Source organism: Coloeus monedula (genome assembly GCF_965178545.1).
Source record: "Coloeus monedula genome assembly, chromosome: 7".
Lineage (NCBI taxonomy): Eukaryota > Metazoa > Chordata > Aves > Passeriformes > Corvidae > Coloeus > Coloeus monedula.
In genome coordinates, this window is record NC_138787.1 from 24,101,218 (window position 1) to 24,122,208 (window position 20,991).

At 39.3% G+C, this 20,991-nt stretch overlaps 1 protein-coding gene across 2 annotated transcripts in view; it reads left to right on the forward strand.

The window, feature by feature from the left end:
• Positions 1 to 20,627, forward strand: part of ITGB6 (integrin subunit beta 6) — a 49,246-nt gene extending 28,619 nt beyond the window's left edge. For both annotated transcript variants that reach the window (XM_082285316.1, XM_082285317.1), the window contains 7 exons: positions 3,476 to 3,610; positions 3,827 to 4,244; positions 4,718 to 4,940; positions 7,819 to 7,916; positions 12,955 to 13,074; positions 15,496 to 15,662; positions 16,987 to 20,627. In XM_082285316.1, coding sequence (XP_082141442.1) covers positions 3,476 to 3,610; positions 3,827 to 4,244; positions 4,718 to 4,940; positions 7,819 to 7,916; positions 12,955 to 13,074; positions 15,496 to 15,662; positions 16,987 to 17,088 — 1,263 coding nt within the window. In that variant the 3' untranslated portion in view covers positions 17,089 to 20,627. The remainder of the gene's footprint in view (positions 1 to 3,475; positions 3,611 to 3,826; positions 4,245 to 4,717; positions 4,941 to 7,818; positions 7,917 to 12,954; positions 13,075 to 15,495; positions 15,663 to 16,986) is intronic.
• Positions 20,628 to 20,991: the final 364 nt, after the last annotated feature.

Consider the following 20,991-nt stretch of genomic DNA (forward strand, 5'->3'; position numbering starts at 1 on the left):
CTGGATTCCAACCTGCTGCTAGTCACATCTGGTTCCTATCAACATTTCTTCAAGATGGCAGTCTAATGTATAGACACAAGTTCCTACATTTAACAGCTAAAATATCATTTTGCTGTCAGTAAGTAATGGAAAAACACACAAAAATTGTCCCAGGGCTGTGTCCTGGTGCCTTTGCCGTAACATAAGTGAGGAATGATGCTCCACTGGAATATTGAAAATGTGAAGAATGAACTGAATCCTTGCCTCTTCTCCTTAACATCTGCTTATATTCCTATGGCCTATGATTTTTTCCTATTCTTCTTTTTGAACCTCCTGATATTTTTGGCCTCTGTTGACTTCTATGACGAGAAGGAGTTCAGTTGCACTGTGTCAAGGTACATTTTTCTTATTCCTATCTTACTTCTTATGTTTTAAAGTTTCACTGAGTGCACCTCCATTCCTGTGTTGTAGGGTTTGGTGAATAACAGCTCTGCATTCACCTTATCTTCGGGTCTTCATGATTTCATAATATTGTGTCACTGAGACACCTTCCACACCCCCAATCTTCTCTCCAAATAAGACAGTCCCAGTCTTTTAAGTCTCTCCTTGGCTGCTCCATTCCCTTGGTAACTTATCTGACCATCTCTTTACCCTCCCTGACTCTCATGAGTGCCTCCTGAGATGAGGAGCCCATAGGAGCTTGCAATACACAGTACAGGACACACTGAGGTTTATACAAAGGTGAAATGATGTCCTGTCTCTTGTCCTCAGCCTCCTGGCTCTGTTGGCTTTTTACCTGCTTTTGAGCTGCTGCATGCTTTGAGCAGAGCAGCTCCCAGAGCTGGCAGTGGTGACCACGATGCAGCTCCTGAGCTGTTTCATCTGATCCTGTTTTCATCTGTTCACGGGCATGGTTTGGAGGGAGCTCTGAGCTCTGTGCTTGCTGCACTGCAGGAGTGGCAGGGAGGTGACTGCAGGAAGGGTGGTCCTGCCTTTGGGCCATACTCGTCACCGCCTCATCCAGGCACAGCATGTCTGGACCATGCACCAGAGCTGCACGTAGGTTCTTAAAATCCCGCATTTCTTTCAAGATGTAAAAAGTGTACAAGCATCTACATGTCACACTCAAAATTTCGCAAAGTCCATTTTATTACACTTAACCTTAAAGGTTAACAATTTTATTGTTTCGTGATTGAAAATCTTCCAAGCAGGAAGCACTAAAACCCACTTTATTTGACAGGAGTAAAAGTATCTGAATTTTTTTTGACTGTGAAGAAGGAAATGACAGGAGACCTACAGCTGAAAATCACATGCAAAACAGATCTAATGCTACTTTTGTTAGAAACTTTTCATGATATTCAATTCAATGTCCTGTGTCTCTGCTTCTTTACTCACTAGAAAAGGAATAAATAACTTTTTGCCCCCTGGGAGTAGAGTTAGGCTAAATCTTTTAACACTTTTGAAGTGTTTTTGAGTGTTTACTTGCTGTGCAAACACAAGGTTTGCTAATGCCATTCACCATGTGTTGCCATCTAGAAGCCTCAGAGAGGAAGTAAGTAAGTTAAGAAAGTCTGAGCTGTCAAAATATTTGTTGCAAGGAGTTCTCATGTTCCTTCCAAGTATGGTTCATTTTCTCTTGTAAGCATATTTCTGCCTGCTTTGTTTAGCATTGAATTCTGCACAAGTTTGTGTTGCAGAGCTGCAGGCTAAAGTGCATTGTGACAGATAGCAGGCCGCTTGATTAAAGACATTCCAAGAATTTAAAATTTCATAAAAATTCCACTTTTTTTTTTCCCCCGTTTTTGATCCTTGCACTTACACAAAAATCAGATCAAAGAAATTATGTATTAGAAAGGACAGGTAACACAAGGGCACAAGTATGTAGCACTGCTTTGTCTGTTGTTCCATTCAGAAAGTATTTTGAACCACAAATGTTTCTGTCTGAACGGCTTAAAGCTCACTAAGCTGCTATTTGTCCTCAAACTATGGCCAGAGAGCTTAGTAGTTTTTAAAACATCATTAGAAGTGCTCACAGATATTAGGATTTAAAACCCTTGAATTTATCACAGTTTGTGTTCATTTTCAGTGGTGTAAGATGAATAATTTGATCTCTCACAACAGCAAGGCACATTCAAATGACCCAATACAGACTCCAGAATTCAAAGTATTACAATCTGGTGCTCAGCAGCATTTAATTTTCTCTCACAGTTGCACTTTGTTTGTACCTTACAGTTTTGCAGCTGGTGGAAAAGGGCCTACTGGTGATACCTCCAGTAACGTAAGCACATGCCCACAATCACAGCCTTACCTAGAGATTTCCTGTATTGGGTCCTTTTGGGAGAGCCCAGCTATTGCAAACAAATTATTATCTATGACTCTGCATTGTTTCAATAGCAACACAAGCACCTACCTCCAAATCAAATGTAAATGGAAATCTGGACATACCCAAAGCTACCAACATTATAAACCTGATGCCCAGGGCACAGTTTTACAATAATAAGACAAATTTCCAAGGAATCCAGAACATGTACAAAGGACAGGGAGTTGTCTATGCAGGTTTATACCTACTCTATTTTTACTTTGATTTACCCCACCAGACCTTTACTCCAGTGAGTCATCCTGCTACCTTTAGTAGAATGACTCACTGAAGTAAGGTCAGCAAGTTCCTTGTGCTCTGATTGAAGGGCAGGGGGTATTTTGCAAGCAATTAAACTTCCATGAGCACAAAGTCAAGTCAGTGAGATGTTTTCTTAGCAGTTGCCGAGGTACTTTTGAAAAATTTCCATTTACTGGATCCACAGGCCCATGAAGTCATAGGGAATTTCCCCGTGGCCTGTGATAGGCTTCGGATTAAGGTTGTGTAAGCAAAGTTGCTATAAAACATTTTAAAGACTTGAAATATAAATACCTAGTATGAGTGAGTTCAGGAAGACAGTTTGTGACTTTCAAAATGAAAGTTTGATAGAACAAATTGATTTAAATAATGGGGAAGTTGTTGAATACAGGTTAAAATAGCACAAACAGCTCATGAAGCAGGAATTTCCATTGTGAGAAGAAAGGAAGGGAGGGAGCAATATTGACAGAATTTGGCTAATCAGGAAAAGCAATGGACTAGCAATGCAATCAGGGAAGCAAATCCACTCCTCAGTAAGTCCAGACCTAGAAGAAAACTTGCATCAGTCAGCAGAGTGATGAAAGGTGATTTAATAAAACATTGAATTTGTTCTCCTGGAAGGGCAGGAAATAAGCCCTGTGAGCGGATATTAAAGTGATGCCACCATTGCTTTCCACTGAAAGCTGGGTCTGTCGGCATTTGCATCATTTTGCTCGTTCCGCATTTTTCTTGCAATGGAGAGTTCTGTAAACAAAGTGCCAAAGCACGAGTGTGCTCCTGTGTAAGTCAGGATAAATTACAGTCCACATTACACGGACATGGAGCAGTGGCAGCATGTGCCAATGTTATCACTCCATTCATCTCACACTTTTTTCCTTGAAGGAGCTGAGGTCTGAGGTTGAATTGGAGATCCTGGGAGAGACGGAAGGGCTCAATCTCTCCTTCACAGCCATCTGTAACAATGGGACCTTTTTTCCACATCAGAGGAAATGCTCTCGTGTGAAAGTGGGAGATACAGTAAGTGAAGAACATATTCTCCAAAGACATGAAGTTCATATAATTTAGGACACCAAGGTAGAGCTTGCTCTTTATTAAACAATCTTCCTCCAAACAACTTACCAAAACACAGGCAGTATCTATGGCCGTCTTGCTGTGTCCTCTGCATGCACTTCCCGAGCACCCTGCAGAGTTCCCTGTGCTCCAGCTCCCAGCAGCTGCCATTGTCTCTTCCAGGTCTCTTTCAATGTGACTGTAAATCTCTCTTCTTGTGAAAAAACCAGAAGGCATATCAAGATAAAACCTGTTGGTCTCAGTGACGTGCTGGAAATGGAAATTCATCCCCTCTGCAGCTGTAACTGTCAGGCAAAGGCCGAGATGAAGAGCCCAAAGTGCAGCCAGGGGAAAGGCTCTCTGGAGTGCGGGGTGTGCGTGTGCAGCCCCGGGTACGTGGGGCCGCGCTGCGAGTGCGACGAGAGCTCCCTGGGTGCCAGCTCCTGCCGGGGCCCGGCCGAGCACCGCTCCTGCAGCGGCAGAGGCGACTGCTACTGCGGGCAGTGCCTGTGCCACCCGTCCCCCTACGGAAAGGTGTACGGGCCCCGCTGCGAGTGCGACGACTTCTCCTGTGTCAGGCACAGAGGGCTGCAGTGCGCAGGTACGGTGCCTCAGTGCTGCTTGCAGTGTCTGCACTCAGGGCTTTACGGGCTCATCCTTAGCTGGGAGCTCGCGGATTTGTATTTTCATCATGCACCCAGCTGCAATCCATTCTGTATAAAGAATTACTGTTTAGGAATGGTCTTTAGACTTTAAATAGTTTTGGCTATACCATTATAAACTGGAAATATTTACGCATTAGGTTGTGCACTGCCAGGAGACAATCTGCATGGAGGACTCCAGTAAAGAGAATGGAGCTGCGCTGGCTTACAGCCAGTCTAAGCAAAAACCTGATCCTCTGACTTAAAACTGAAGATTCTGGGAGAGAAAGAAAGATGTTTGGAAGAAGAGTTGGAGAGAGCAAAATATTTTCTGTTAAAGAGAATTATTTTAAAGATCATCCTTCAGATGATCACTGATCATTCTTTTTTAATTATCAGTGACTGATTTGAAGTATGATAAATCTTTTTTCAGGTAATGGTGACTGTGACTGTGGGGAATGCAGGTGCCACAGTGGATGGACTGGTGAATACTGTAATTGCACAACTGATACCAGCACCTGCATTGCTGAGGATGGGACACTGTGCAGTGGGAGAGGCGAATGCATCTGTGGGACGTGTGCTTGCACCCATCCAGGGGCTTCGGGCCAAACGTGTGAAAAATGCCCTCTCTGTGGTGACCCTTGCAGTTCCAGACGGTAATGTGCTGGCTTTAAACCTCTGATGTTTATATCATCCAGGTATCTATTTCCTATACTGCCTCAGCAGTGTGTTTATTGCCATGTCTGTAAATTGGGTTTACAGACCAGAACCAAAGAGCTTCTTTGTCCTTTGAGATGGGTAGCCACAACTCATATATTAACCATTCATGAGCATTACTCTTGTACAAAAGGACTTTATGTGAAACAATTAAGCCAACTTCAAGCAGCACAGGCAAAACTTTACACTTCCACTGCTGTCCCTGTCTGTACAACTAATCAGAATGGTGGCCTTATCTGACACTTACATGGCCTCACAGGAAAATTCGGTATTTGTATTACCATTCTCATGCATATGAATAAGTAAGGTCATTCTGTCCACTCAAGCTTCACACATGTGCAAATTCATAGTCGAAACTCAGTTAAGCTTGGCTGAATTAAAGAGGTGCAAGTATAATAAACTAGATAATAGTCTGGGAATGAATAAATGGGTAGCTGTATGTCGTGAATAAGTTGATGATAAATTGATTGTAAATGGTGAAATGTCTTCTGTCCACTGAGCATACTCAATTTATGGAGCTTTCCTGCTGTGATGCAAGGTGTCTGCCATGGTGCATGACAGAAAAAGCAACCAAAAATATGCAGGTTGTGAAGATGACCACCCTAAGCACACCATTGCTCATGCTTGTATTACATGACCTCTTGTAGGGCTACAGTCCAAATGGAGCAGTCTTCAGTAGAAATTTAAGCTAGAAGTTGAGTTAGGCTTCACAGAACACACGTTATTAATGACCCTGGCTTTGCTTTCTGAGTGCTGAGCAGTTTAGGTTGCATGGTTCATGACGATGTCCTGTCTCCTTGTTCAGAGTTAAGACCCATTTCTCTCCAACACTGTATTTTCATACCTGTCATTGCAGTCTACAGTGTACCTGAGTGAAAAGCTACTCTGTCGTGATTAATTCATCGATCTCTTTCTGTTAGTGATAAATTTGACCTAAGAAAACCGAGCCTCTCAGTATGTTCAAAGAGAATTTCTGCAATCAGCTGCTCTAAACAAAAAGGACAATGCTGCTGCTTTGCTCTGCCCAATTTGGCGAAGAATAAGAAATATAAAGTTACATGATAGGCATTGCATTAACGAGTTTAAACATGTATATTTTATGCAATGTTGGATCTTTTCTTTCTGTTTCAGTGTCTTCCCTTGCTGAAATGCAGGGCACAAAAAGCCAAAAGAGAGAGAACACTGGGAATACCTGGGTAGGGTAACTGAAAGAGCTGAAAGACCAGGTCAGAGGGGATGGAGATCAATGGCAAGGCAGCTGAGAAAGAGAGTGTAGCATGAGAAACATGGTTAATATGACAAAACCACCACCAACACTGAATTTATCTCCATGAGATAGAGGCTATCCCATTACCCACTTGCTTTTACTATTCACCATTTCCAGAGCAAGTGATAAGGTCACCTCCATCTCCTGAAGATAAACTCAGCAGCCTCAGCATATTCCCATGGATATATGTAGTAGCTCAGTGCAACAGGAGATAGCCAGGGTTTTTTGGGATGTTTTGTTGCAGTTTTCCTTTTTCCTTTTCCCTTTTTCCTTTTTCCTTTTCCTTTCTTTCCTTTTTCCTCCCCTCCCCTCCCCTCCCCTCCCCTCCCCTTTTTCCTCCCCTCCCCTTTTTCCTCCCCTCCCCTTTTTCCTTCCCTTCCCTCCCCTCCCCTTTTTCCTTCCCTTCCCTCCCCTTTTTCCTTCCCTCCCCTTTTTCCTTCCCTCCCCTTTTTCCTTCCCTCCCCTTTTTCCTTCCCTCCCCTTTTTCCTTCCCTCCCCTCCCCTTTTTCCTTCCTTCCCCTTCCCCTCCCCTTTTCCCTTCCCTTCCCCTCCCCTTTTCCCTTCCCTTCCCCTCCCCTTTTCCCTTCCCTTCCCTTCCCTTCCCTTCCCTTCCCTTCCCTTCCCTTCCCTTCCCTTCCCTTCCCTTCCCTTCCCTTCCCTTCCCTTCCCTTCCCTTCCCTTCCCTTCCCTTCCCTTCCCACTGCTTCTCAGAGTCTCAGCCCCTCCATTTGGCTGAAGCTATTTGTGAAGAATCAGCAAACACATTTTTCATCAGAAGTGTTCATATATTAATTGTTTATTGTTTTATTTTCCATTAATCAACCCTGGATTTATTAAAATCCTCATTGAATTTATGGGAAGATTTTCAGAGGTTTCTAAAGGAGTTGGTCTAGACTCTGTGTTTTTAAATAATATTTCAATAATTCCACCACTGAATAAAAAATAATTTTCCTGTAAGTTTCATTACTATAATTAGGACCTAAGTAATTCCTGAGACAAGTAATCATATTCAAGAGACAACTGTTGAGACACCTGAAAAGTGGTTTAATGCATTATTCAATAGACTTGCAACGAAGGCAGGCTCATAGTAGGTGCCTCAGCTTGATCTCTTTGAAGTCAATTTCAGATATTGTTCATCTGATAGGAATTCCTTCAGCTGGTATTTAGTGTGAGAATATTTAGTGTTCAGAATATTTATTTTTTTAATTTTTTGAAGATGAAAGTTACATGTGAGTAACCACATGTCTTTGATAGACCTACATGAATAATGTTGCCTGGGGTTCTGTCTGGTAGCTAATAAACTGGGAGAGAATAGAGGACAAGATGGAGCTTATCCACAATACCTTTATTCAGGTGGGGGTTTTTTTGTTTCGTTTTGTTAGGATTTTTTTTTGGTGGCAGTACCTATCATATTCCTGAGAACTGCTGTATCCATAGCAGACGACCTTTTATTTAGCTGCTTTTTAAAATGCAGTTGCACACCTACTGGCTTTTGTATTGTTGCTTTGTGACAGGCAGAGATTGATGAGCTGCTGAATTATTTTCCACAGGAGCTGTGTGGAATGTCACTTGGCTTCCGATGACAAGTCACTGGGAGATTGCAGTGAAAAATGCAAATTGGTTGATGCAACTGTCAGCATGGAAAAGGGTTGGTATACCCAGTCTTCCTTTCTTGTGTGTGTTTGTGGTTAGCAGGAGGTTCCACTTTCAGTAATTTATATTTGAAAGTAGCCTTGTTTTTCTGCTGTGGAATTATATTCTAGGTCATAAGGGAATTATGAGTCTGTCTATGGTTCTTCTGAGGCAAGTAGGAAATGCAGACCAGGGCTGGTATTACCCTTCCAGGTTAATGAACTCATTGGATCATGCCTGTTTTCTAAGTAGTTTATGCAGGAAACTCTAGAAATTTAGTAGATACCAGCCCCTGAAAATCAGTGATAGATGAAAGTTCCTGAGTTTAAGGTATGCCTGTACCATGAGTTTCAGTGGGGCTTCTTCGGCCATACAAATACAAACCTGACTCCAGGTTTGTATTAACTCTAAATCCTTAGGCAGATTCTTGATTACAGCTGGTGACTAAACACAGCCCTTTAACCAGTGGCAAAGACAGTTCTTGTCTTCTAAAAGGCTAAGCACTGTTGCAGTGGGGTCTCCTGCAACATCCATAGACAGCAAGGTCTGTGGAAAGAAATAGGGAGTGATTCTTGATAGAAGTTTCAGAGATCTTTATTTCCCAGCCACATGGCCAGGGGACTGCTCAAAGACTCCGGAATCACCAGACAACCAGGGTCCTCCCCAGGCAGGGGAACACAAAATCACCAATGGGGAACAGGATTAGGGTACGTGTGACCAGGGAGCAGGGAGACCCCATGCCTAGGCCATGCCTCTACCCCAGGGTCCCCTCTCCCAGGACCCCATGGCAGGGGGGAGGAACCCCAACAAAGCACATCTTTCAGTTGTTTGCTTTAATGCAAAACTGCCCTGCATCAATGGAAATTTCTGGAAAACGAATTAATCTTGAGTAAAATAGTACTATCAGACAAAAATCCAACAAAACCCACCACAATCAAAAAACCAAAACCAAACCTTTAAATCAAAAAAGTGCGCTTTTTTTCTGTAAAGGAAGGTGCCTGTATTTATCCTAGTGGCAATTCTAGTCCCAATCCTATGGCACAAGAAATTGTTAAGTAAGGCAGGACATAGGTTGATAATATCCACATCACAGATGTACCGTGAGCATTAAACAAGATGAAGGTAAGAATGAGGATGGCAATGCAGAATCCTGTGTACAGGCCTAAGGCTTGTACCTGCAAGCTGTTGGAAGCCTATCCAGAGCTCTGTGTGTGCAGAATTGTCACTGGTGTACATCCTTCCAGCAAAGTTACACCTTTTGGTTTTGATGGCAATACTCCATAATACAGAGATCAAATGTTGCAAATACTGCCCTTGTAAGAACAATTAATTCAAATTTCGTATTTTTAGTAAAATTATTATCATGCTTTTCCTCTCTAGATATGCTATCATGCTTTGCCTTTCAGTATTTGTTTATAAATATAAAAATATCTTTACAGGCTTAAAAAACATATAAGCACTTTTGCTGTATCTCTTTAGTTAGTAAAATTTACAGATTGCTTTTGTAAGGTGGCAGATATTTGTAGCTAGGAATATATAAAACATTATACTTTCAAATAGAATGAATCCTAATCAAGAGCAGAAACAGCCTTTTATATGGTTCTGCTCAAATACACAGAGGTCACAGGAATATGAACATGACATTATCATCTCCTATTCCTGCATATTTCCTTTTTTTCATGTCCTGTGCTTCCCTGATTGGGACTGTCAACTATTTCTTTATATTTAAAATTTATTTACAGCAGTTACTGCAACCTTCATGTTCCCATCCAGATGCCTCAAAAAAAAAAGAAAAAAAAAAGAAGCAGCTGTTGCAAACTGTTTCATCTTAAATGCTTGTGTAGCCTCATTAAGAAGTCCTGAAAGAAAAAATTAACCTTTAAAATAGTAGCTAAAAAATAATCATAGAATAAAAACTATTACCTGAACAAAACTCACCAATCTGAAATTGGTATAACTAGCATACCACATAATATTTAAGACAGATAATTGAACAACTTCATGGGGTTGTATACTTCTTTCTGGTTTATATTTTAATTTCTTTAGTGCTTCAAGGCTTTTGGGGAAAAAAAAGTAAAAGCTCTAGGTTAAATAAAACATTAGCACTTCAAAAATTTTGTTTCTCTTTCACACGTGAATGTTGCAATACAGTGACTGGAAGGGTGGAGCAACAAAAAAAGCGTAGGCTTTACATTTTCCTGTTTCCTGGGAGTGCCCATTTTAGGCTCTGAGTCGTGGCTTTCCCCTCCCCTGCTTTGGTTCTGGGTTTGCTGGGGGTTTCTCCTCCTGCTCCCCATCAGTGGGTCAGGTCAGCTGCTCCCCCCGGGGATCCACCAGGGCATGGGGTGTCCAGCAGCTCTGCAGGTGCTGATGGCTTCACATTTACTGGGCTTATCTCCACAACAGGCATCCCTTTTGAACTTTCCTTTTCATTCACTTTTAATACTTGAACATTTAAATTAGGCTAGTCCCCCCTTTGCCACATGGGTGTAAGAGGAGCTCTAGTTGCTCTACTCACCATGAAAGAGGAAACAAAATTCCTGAAAGGTATCTCCTCCCACCACCCCAGCCACAGTGCATCAGGCTGCTCCTGCCACAAGCCCCACAGGGACAGTTATACTTCCTTGGAGAAACGGAGTTTTTCCTGCCCCATAGCACTGACACCTCACAAATTCCCAGTGCAGCAGCAAAGTGGGCACTGGAGCCTGAATAAACGCCTATTATCAGCGCTGCTCTGTTACGAGTCAAAGTCAGGTAAAGTCTGCTCAAAAAAAGCATTTTGTTGAGCAAAAGGCAAACAAGAAAAGGCATAATGACATTTAAATTTAAAGTCATCTTTTTTGTTGTTGAATCTTTTATAAATGTGTGTTAGGAAACAGGCTTTCATGCTTTGAGTCTCCTGCTTGCCACGCTTACCTGGATCCTTCTCCAGTGTGACTTCAGTTATTTCAAATATAATTCAAATTACCAGAATTAGGCTGCAGAAGAGTGTGATGATTCACTGCAGAATGCAGAAAATTACACAGATGTAAATTACAGGAATTTACCTACCTAAGCAAATTTTTGTGCTGATGAACTGCAAATAACATATGCAATGGTCTCTCTTTAGTGATCCCTCATTCTAAAAATAACATCAGAGAAATAAAAATACTAACCATAAGCTGGATTCTGAATAGCCTGAACTGGCATTTTTGCTTTCATTTCTACATCATTGCACATAATCAGAATTCTGCTCCTCTTGGTTTCAAATTATGACATTAAATTAAAAATTACAATGTAAAAATAGCTAATCTATGTGCAGTTACTGCCTTCTGGATGATATTTGATATATGCTTGCAAGTTTTTCTCCATTTTCAGGATAGCTAGCAACTATCCTTTTCCTTTTTTTTTCCTCTTTGTAAGCAAATTAATATTTTGAATCTGCTTGCTTAAAAGAGTTGGGAAAGTACAAATATTGCAAAACTTTTGACAGTGTTACTGGAACTGTGACGTGTCAACGAGAGCCATGAGTCTGCAGTTCGTGGCCCTTCTAACAAAGCCAAATCTTGTTAAATCAGCAAGTCTAGGCTGCCTGTCCCCTTGGTGGATAAAACATTGCTCTGCCACAAAGGACTGCCAACAGGTTAAATACAAGGCTCAAATCAAGAACAGGTTTCCATTAAAATCCAGCCAGCTAGGGTTCTCTTTTCATAACAAGCAGAGAAAAGGACTGGAGGGTAGTCAATACTTTCATATTTCCTATGGTGTTTAATAGTATTTTCTATAAGACCAAATCTTGTGATAAAAAGCTATACAGGGAAGAAAAAATAGAGCAAGCACCTTTTTTATTAATGTAGTGTAGGATTTTTTTAAAATACATATTCTTGTCTGATTCCTATTCAATTACTCTTCATATTAAAGTCTGAGGGCTTCAAGATTTTTAGCACAATTGCTTATGAAATTTCAGTAAGAGTTTTGAATGGGTAAGAAATAATGGTGAGTGACAATTATTTTTAAAGAAATGTTTGAGAAGCCTACTGTTTTTCTTTTTTCTAAAAGAGAAATCCTAAGAAGTTTGACTAAAATATATTGAAAAGCATACCTAGATTTCCAGTGCTGCTCAAATCATGGCCTATATGGAAACATAAGCATTCAGCCCCAGAGGTATTACTGCACACAGGTATAAAGTATTTTTTCTCTGTAAAATATTATATTATAGTTACACTCCAAATTATGACATTTCTGGCTCTGGACTTGTACTCTCAATTTTGATTGCCTTATTTGCTTTATATTCTCCCTCAAATTCAGCTTCCTTCTGTCTCTCTGTTCCCTTTGAATGAATTTTTCTTGACTCCTCAGATTAGGAATAACCTGGGAGGAAACAAAATGGATTATATTTTTGTGCAATCAACAGTAAGTGGAGGGACAAATAAATGGGGTCAGACTGTCATCTCAGGTCACTCTCTTTGCTTCATCTGGAATCCCATTACAAAAATCCCAGAATCGCAGTTTTCTGTTATTAATCTTTATTTACTCTTGTGACAGTACTGGACAGGCAGTGACCTTTGAGGGGCTACTGTGGAAGAAATGAAAGGCAGCCCTTTTAACAGCATCCACAGCTGCTTGATGTATGTATATCTACTTCTGAAACATGATCTAGAGGTGGCTGGAGTATCTGCAAACCAAAGGAACATAGTTTGTTCTACTGTTTACTTTGTCCCATAATTTGGGGCATTACATTTCCTAGACAGCTGCCAGACCCTTGGAGCACTTCCAATTCATTGAAATTCACAGTTCACTAAAGTAGCAAAGTGCACTAGATGGTCAGTGCAGATTGACAATACCTGGATAATTTCTTCAGAAATAAAAGTGAAAAATCAGAAACTAAACAAAATTGGGATTGGAAAAAGAGCCATTAAATTTAGTAAAAATTCTGAGAGTATTTCTGCTTTTGTCTTTCACTCTTTAGCATCTGCAGACGAGCCTGTGACAAACACAATGCCAGCAGTCTCTCTAGTTATTAAAGGTTAAATTTAATTTGATCTGATGAATTACTTTTTTCCTTCCCTCTGCAGATTACTTAGAGGATAAATCCATTTCCTGCTCTTTGCAGGGGGAAAATGAATGTATAACCACATTTCTACTGGCTGTGGATGAACAGGGAAGGACAGTCATTCACAGCATAGAACGGAAAGGTATGCAGTGAATATTGCTTTTTCTGGGTGAAATCTGATTTAAAACCGGACAAGGTTAGCGATCTCGAAGCAGAGCTCTTTGAAGCAGCACAGCACCTCCTTGTGTTTGTTGCTCTTCTCTGCCCAGCCAAAGAGAAGCTCCTCAAGTACTTATTTAATGCAGTGGTAACATAAATACTTTGCCTTTCATGAAAAATGGGCAGAATAATCCTTAGGCTGTAAGAATAAGTTAATTTTTTCAAAGCCTTGTGCAGTTCTAAGAAGATGATACCAAACATCATTTGCATTATATGATAAAACTATAATTCACTTTGAAATGATACATGCTTCATAGATGGACAAATATTCAAAAGACTGTCTAATTGGGTGCACCTGATGGAATTCTAAAATATATTTATAAATCTGTTTAATGTTGCAGTATCATAGAATCATAGAATGGTTTGGGTTGGAAGGGACATTAAAGTTCATCTGGCTCCAAGCCCTCTGGCACGGGCAGGGATGCCACTCTCAGAGCCCCATCCAACCTGGCCTTGAACATTGCCAGGGTTGAGGCATTCACAGCTTCTCTGGGCAACCTGTTCCAGTCAGCATCCCCACAGTAAAGGATCCAAACCTACCCTCTTTCAGCTTAAAGCCATTGCCCCTTGTCACTACATGCCCTTGCAAAAAGTCTCTCTCCAGCTCTCTTGTAACCTGTTTAGGTACTAGAAGGTGCCCCAAGGTCTCCCTACAGCCTTCTTTTCTCCAGGTGAACAACCCCAACTCACTCAGCCCACCGTCATGGGAGAGTTGTTCCAACCCTCATTAAGTTTTGCATATTTTGCAAAACTAACAGATATAGAACAGATCTCTTTATGTCCTTCCATTTAACATTAGTTCTTCATTTACAGCTGTTTCATTACTGATTTTTCATTAAATCTCCCAATCAGGTAGGACAGGAGAGAACACAGACACCACTTTTCTGCAGCCAAATAGTTTCTCTTCTAGGGAATAAAGATGTCTTCATACCAAATGTTAGTCATGTTTTAGGCAAAGCCATGCAGTTTGTAACTTCCTTCTGTTTTCACAAATAGGGTTTATTTCGTTAAGCCTTTGTGTAACCCTTCTCTAGCAAACATGTGAGAATTAAATTGATTTCACTGCACAAAAAAAACCAGCTCCTGCCATTAGAACATTAGTCTGGTTTTGTATAGGTTACTAGTACAGAAAAGGTGCTTGTAATAAAGGTAGTACTAAAGAAGCACATCTCTTAAACTACACCCCTACATCCCTAAGATTCAAGAATTTAAATGTAGGATTTTATCTTTATTAAATACTTTATTATGCACTTTAAGTAGATTTGACCAAAAAAAAAAAAAAAAGTCTTATGGAAGGGAGAGTTCACTGACCTCTATGTAATGGCCCTCCCACAACACTACAATAACCAATTTCACTGTCATCTGCTGTTCTGCTCCTGGGCCTCAAAATGTGAACTGGGATGGGACTTCAAGAAATTCTCTAGAAATATGACTTCATTTATGGAACTGAAGTCAATATGGCACCAGTAGCCAGAACACCACCCCACTGCTCAAACCAGACCCCCTCAGAATTAGTTAGCAGAGGACATCAAGCAAAAACAGAATGTGAAATGCAATCATGTAAGACAAGCCAGACTGGAGTGAATTTTTTAATGTTATGAAACCACAGTTCAGCAGAAAATTTTGTAAAATAGTAGTGCCCACCAACTTTCATAGAGAATGCTTTCTAATATTAAAAGAATCAAAATTCTTTGGGCTTTGGTGAAGCAAAAACTTCAGTTTTAATTTTGAATCTCTGAAATATTTTATCATAAAATTTATTGCAGAACTTGAAATGCAAAATTCCTTGCAATTGCCCAGTCCAACATTTTCAAAAAGTCTGAAGGAAATTTTTCATCATTGTTTTCATGACAGAAGCGTAGTTTCCTCTATTTTATCAATATCATTGATGACTTTACCCTGATATAGATCTCATTAGAATCTTTTCTTCTGCAACACACTGAATATCAGTTAATTGAACCAGAGCTCCAGCCATAACATTGTAAAATTTGTAATTTTGTCAACTCAGCCCTGTTTTTTATAATTATATTGACACAGATCTGAAATCAACTTTCTGACTTTTCTCTTCAGAACCTGTGTCTGTATCCAGCAGCTGATAATTCTTGTGGTAAAAGAGCAGTGGAATAAGTTAGCAATTCATTTTTTAAACATTTTAGTGCAATATTTTTCAGCTGGTTTCACAAACCCTTTAGCAAGCTAGCAGGAGAAAAATAACATGAACTTGAAGAAAAAGGCATGGTCAGCTCATGGCAAATGAGAATCTCAGCACACCTCTAGGCTGTTTTTGATTGCCTAAAATTTATTGATTGGTTATCCGCCGTCATAACTGGTTTTGTTTCCACAGATTGTGCGCAGCTTCCAAATATCCCAATGATAGTGGTGGGTGTCACCCTTGCTATCCTTCTCATTGGCATTGTTTTACTTTGTATATGGAAATTACTGGTGTCAGTTCAAGACCGAAAAGAGGTGGCCAAGTTTGAAGCAGAAAAATCAAAAGTTAAATGGCAAACGGTATGTGAAATGTATTGATTTTATATGAGGTTTTTTTAATTTGGTTACATGATGCACAACTGCCTTTAAAATTCTCAGTCTTGATTTTGTTCTTTTAAATGGATAGATTTTGCTAGCAGATTTTCACCACATTTAGTATTCTATAAAGTAAAATTATGATACTTCTATGGATCAAAATTATCTAGTGTTTTATCTCCTGGCATAATTTCTTCCACATGTAAGAAAATGTGTAAATAACTTTTTTTTATTAGTTGCTTTTAATTAGTACCCTGTCTTTGATTAATCCTAACGAAGATGTTGTCTGCCTCTATGATTATCAGAGGTGTACCCCTTTACCCAGAAACAGAGCTGTTTAGGAAAGGGAGGCTGTTCCTGGCCTCTGTCATGACCAAAGCCCACTCACACAGAGCAGAAGCGAATGGAATTGTCCCAAATGTAGGTGAAAGGACAGAGAAATCCAGGCCTTGTTTTCTATCTATAGCTCTGGGCATCTAGTGCAAGCTTACACCACATGTTCCCTTTTCTTCTTTTTTTTCTGCCCTTGATTTTTTGCCCTTTTGCAAAAGCTTTAGGACTTCTGAGAATCTTTTTTTTAAAAAAGCATGTTGAGTAAGCGTTTCTGGTGGGTGTCGGGAGGACAGGCAATGTGTTCATGCAGCTCCCTTCTCCTCCAAAGTCCTGTGATTGCACTTTTTCCAAGAATGGGCACTGTCAGCCTTTCAGCTTTTGAGCTGGGAAAAATCACTAACTTACAGGCGAGGCCACCTGAGAATGTTTTCTTGATCCTTCAGGAGAGCTATGTATGGTAAGAGGGAAGGGATGGATACAGTTGATAGAAGCATTTTAATTTTCTTTTCTGCCACAAGAGTAAAGGATAGGAAATGATTGATGAGAGACCAGGTTGAAAAGCTCAGGTGGGACTTCACCTTCTCCCAGCACACAGAAGTTAGTGTATGTGACAAGAGAACCGTGACAAGTCACACCTCAGTGCTGAGACACTCTCTGTGCTTTTATAATGGTCCAACCACCAGATTTGATTTGAATTGTATCAGACCCATTTGATGAGGTATTGTTTGATGATGTGCATTACTTAATCTGGGAGGCTGATGTGAAGGAAAGCCTGTTCCTGACCCCGGGCTTGTTTGTGCTGCCTGAATTCAGATCAGTCTGAATTTCATTGGCTTGGAACATAAATGAGCTACCAAAAGCTATTCTAAAGTCTTCAAAAATACAACATTACTTCTATACAAACGTTGTGTGACACCCATTTAACCTGTTTTTGTTTGGTTTTGATTTTTTTTGTTTGTGTTTTTTGTTTTTTTAGGAAACAAATCCACTGTACAGAGGCTCAACAACCACTTTTAAAAATGTGACTTACAAGAACCAAGATAAACATAAAAGGGCTATGGCTCCAGATTTCTATTAGCACCTGGGACACTACAACCTTAGTTTTACTGGCAGGAAATCTAAAACACTTGTTTCTTATCAGCTGATTATGTGATATTTGTTTGCAAGTTGCAGTGGTATAACCATTCTGTTAGAGAATATATGTCTTGTGTTGGGACAAATAAAGATAACATATTAGTAGTAAAGGTTAGTAGAAATATTTTTTTTAAATGACCCTTTATTCTTAATGCCCCCATCTTAAAAAATGGCATTACAAATAATTCTAATTTTTTCTTTATTACTGAGGATTATAAATTAACATGTAAGCTTATTTTTTATTCAATTAGGTATATACAGTGAGCTTTATACTACTTTTTTCATACACACAATCCTATAAATTAGTGTTTAGGAATGTATTTGTACCAGTCTATTTGGTGGGACGGTTTAAATTTAGAAAAGACAATTTGTTTTTTCATGAATGCAGTTTAAACTACTGAGGATTGAGCTTTCTCATATCACCTGTGTAACTGAATAGTTTGTCACCAGAAAAAAAGTAGTGGTATTGCCTGTCTTCTGTAAATACAAGTTATACAGGAACATTTCTTCTCTAGTTATTCTTTCTTGTCCTGTTTCCCTCTTTCCTTTTCCTTGTTGCTGTTTGATGTTCTTTAAGGACCTAGTCTCTGGGATTATCTCAGGGAAAGTTACATCAGTCCAATCAAGCCTTATTCACTTGCAGTTGTTTTCTACTCCAGGCACAGACTGCTCTTTTTTTTTTTTTTTTTCCCTCTTTTAAACTCTAGTAAAAAGGATACAGAGAAAAAGATAAATATTTGTAAATTAGAGACCCCAGTAGACACACTATTAAACCAGAGGATTAGCAGAACTCCATTTCACCCTTTACGTCCTGTAAATTATTTGGGCGCTCGCAATACCCCTCACATGCTGGAGCATCACACAAAGTGGCTCAGGAGCCCTTTACATGCAGAAATGTTCACTCAAAAGACTTACTATCACACACAAAGGCAGTACTCTTTTGTTGATAGGTCCAAAATTGTGAGGCTCTTTCAATGCCCAGCAGCCAAACTGTTTATTCACGTATGGAATAACATATTCAGCTCTTTTGGGCTGGGTTGTTTGATTTGGTTTGGTTTGGTTTGGGTTGGGTTTTTTCCCCCAAACTAAACAACAAAAAGATCTACAGATATCACTTCATATTCATTTCCATTAATGAGGATTTTTAAATCCCAGGTTTAGCTAGTTACAAATGACTTGCCATAAATGTTTAAATTGTAATCTGTTTGCATGCATAGCACTGGGCACAGAAAGCCCCAAAAAGTAGCTAACATGCTGGCAATAGAAAAATTACAGCACTGGGCTATTTTAAGTTAACAATAATGAACTTTACTTCTTAATATCTTTCCAGTTGCATTTTTTGCTACTCTGAAACAGATGGTCAAAATGTACATATGAAGGTACTTAGAAAAGAAGACTAAGAAATCAAAAGTACTTTGACACTGTTACAAACAATCACAGACATTCCTTAAGGTAAATAGGGAATTTGATCTGAGAAGGTATTGATCTGAATGTATTGGATCTGAAAAAGTTGATGTCCATTTTGTAATAAATATTTACCAAGTCTGTGCAACTTCAGTCTCCATATGCTCCACAATTTCTGGAATTGAGACTGGTATATTAGCTAGCTCTGACCATGCCTGTTTTAGGGCCTGATCCAAAGCCTACTGGAGTCAATGGCTACAGATGTGGATCTAGTTTCAGTGAAACTATTAGTTTTGATTTACAAAGATTGTTTTGTTTAAACAAACTGGTTAATACTGTCTATTAGTAAATTAGACCCTATAGTACATATTTCTGTGCAAAGAGAAATAGTATCAGATGCCTTCAGAAAGAAGGTGATGCTATAACCACGTATTAAGTACAAAATTATAGCTGTGTGATGGAAATGATGGCTGTGATTAAGCTGGAACAGATTCACATCTGTGCTCTGGTATTCCTGCCTATCTCATAGTGGAAACTGCACACATAAAGGCTCACATCTGTGGCCCTTCCAACCACTAGACTCCCACAGATGTCAGTGCAAGTTACATGTGGGACCAAATCCTGTTTCTCTGGCACATGGATAAACTCATGGGATGAAAAGCTGGCCCCTGATTCTGCTCAGATTCCACTTGGGTCAGGATTGTCTAAGGGACTAGGGAAATCTGGATTTAGCCCATGTAGGTTATCTGTTACTCTTCTGTTTCTCATGTAGAAGTCATCAAATTATAAACTTTCTCTGAAAGAAATTAAAATATTTTTATTACTTTTTAAGTAATAAAAATCTATACTGTTTATTAAATACCTTTTAAGTTCTGCTTCTGAGATCTGATTTTGCTGCTCAATATTAGGTTTGAAAGCCTTTCTCCTGTAGGTCAGCCATTTCAATATTCCAACATATCCTAGCCTTCAAATGTTAACAACAAAGTGTTATTTGCATTTCATGTCAAACACTTGGTGCTCTACATTCCCTGTTCCTACAGGAGATCTCATTTCACAAACCTCGCTCTCTTCCCATCACTTGTGTCTTCTGATCATCAGCAGAGATCCAGTTTGGTATGTTTCCAAGCCCATTCCTCCTCCTAAAAATCTCTCTCCAAATTATCAGATGTACAGGAATCAGGCAGGATGATTTGCAATTTCCCTGCTGTGACTATACTACAAATTTTCTGCACACCTTCCAAGTTGTCAGGATGGAAATCACTCAAAAATTAAGAATTCATCAGAAGAGAGAAAAGAGAAGGACTTGCTGAGGAAGATTTCTATTATTGAGGGATATCAACTAACTTGACTCATTCATATGAGCCATCCTTTTAACAGCATTAATTTAGATCATAAATTTTGACTAAACTCCCAGATTTCAAAAACTTTGAAGATCTTAACTTGGCAGTCACCCTAGAAACAAGAGTGGTATTCATCCTTTTCTGTTAACTATATAATTTTCATCTGTAGAATTTGTGTCAAAGTTCATATTTTTCTCTTTTTTATATTTTTTTCTCCACCAAGCTGTAAGTGAGTTTGTGTGCGGTGCGTGGGATGAAAAAGTCTTTCTTCTGTTTTCACAAACACTGTTTTGACCTGAGGCTGGACCTTGAGAGTGGCCAAAACATTTTTTAATAGTAATACTTTTATTCACTAAAGAGTTAAACTGAATAAAAGAATAATCATTAACAATTTTAATGGTGTTTGTATATCTTACACACCCTATAGAATAGTAATTTCACTAATGTCTGTTAAATGGATAATTTTTCATTTGATTTATAAAAGGTGCATGTTAATTGGTATTATAAATGTCCAGACTGCATTCAGCTTTGTTTTGTAATGTAACTAGTGGGGGTAATGAGTCTGGGTTACAAGATTTGGGTGTCAAGTGCAATACTCTCCATGTCTCATCTGCCTTTTTGTAGAAGTTCAAGTTTGTTTTGCAGTGTGTATAAGGGAGTTATTGTCCCCCGAAACTTATCACACACAGTCTGAAAATAAAAAGAACAGACAATTTTTAGCTTCATCTATTTGAAAGAAACCGGCAAATCCTTCAACTTGTTTATGTAAAAAAAGGAGTTATTTGACCTTGAATAAAGAGTGAAAAATTGAATAATTTTATAATATGTTTTCTTGTTGTTCATTCTTCATTTTCTATTTTGGCATGTGTCTTTATCACTGTTTTTACATGATTTTACAAATCTTAGCACATTTCTCAAGCTTTGGCATACGCTAGAAATTATTTTCCTCCCCACTTTTTAAAGACAGCACATGAAATTTAATGTCTAGATTTTTTCATTTGTGATCCTTTACTTTTCAAGGAAATGAGTTAATGGACGAATGTTGCAAGCAGCCTATTTCTGGAACACTGATCGATGACATATGGCATTCTTTCTTTCTTTGG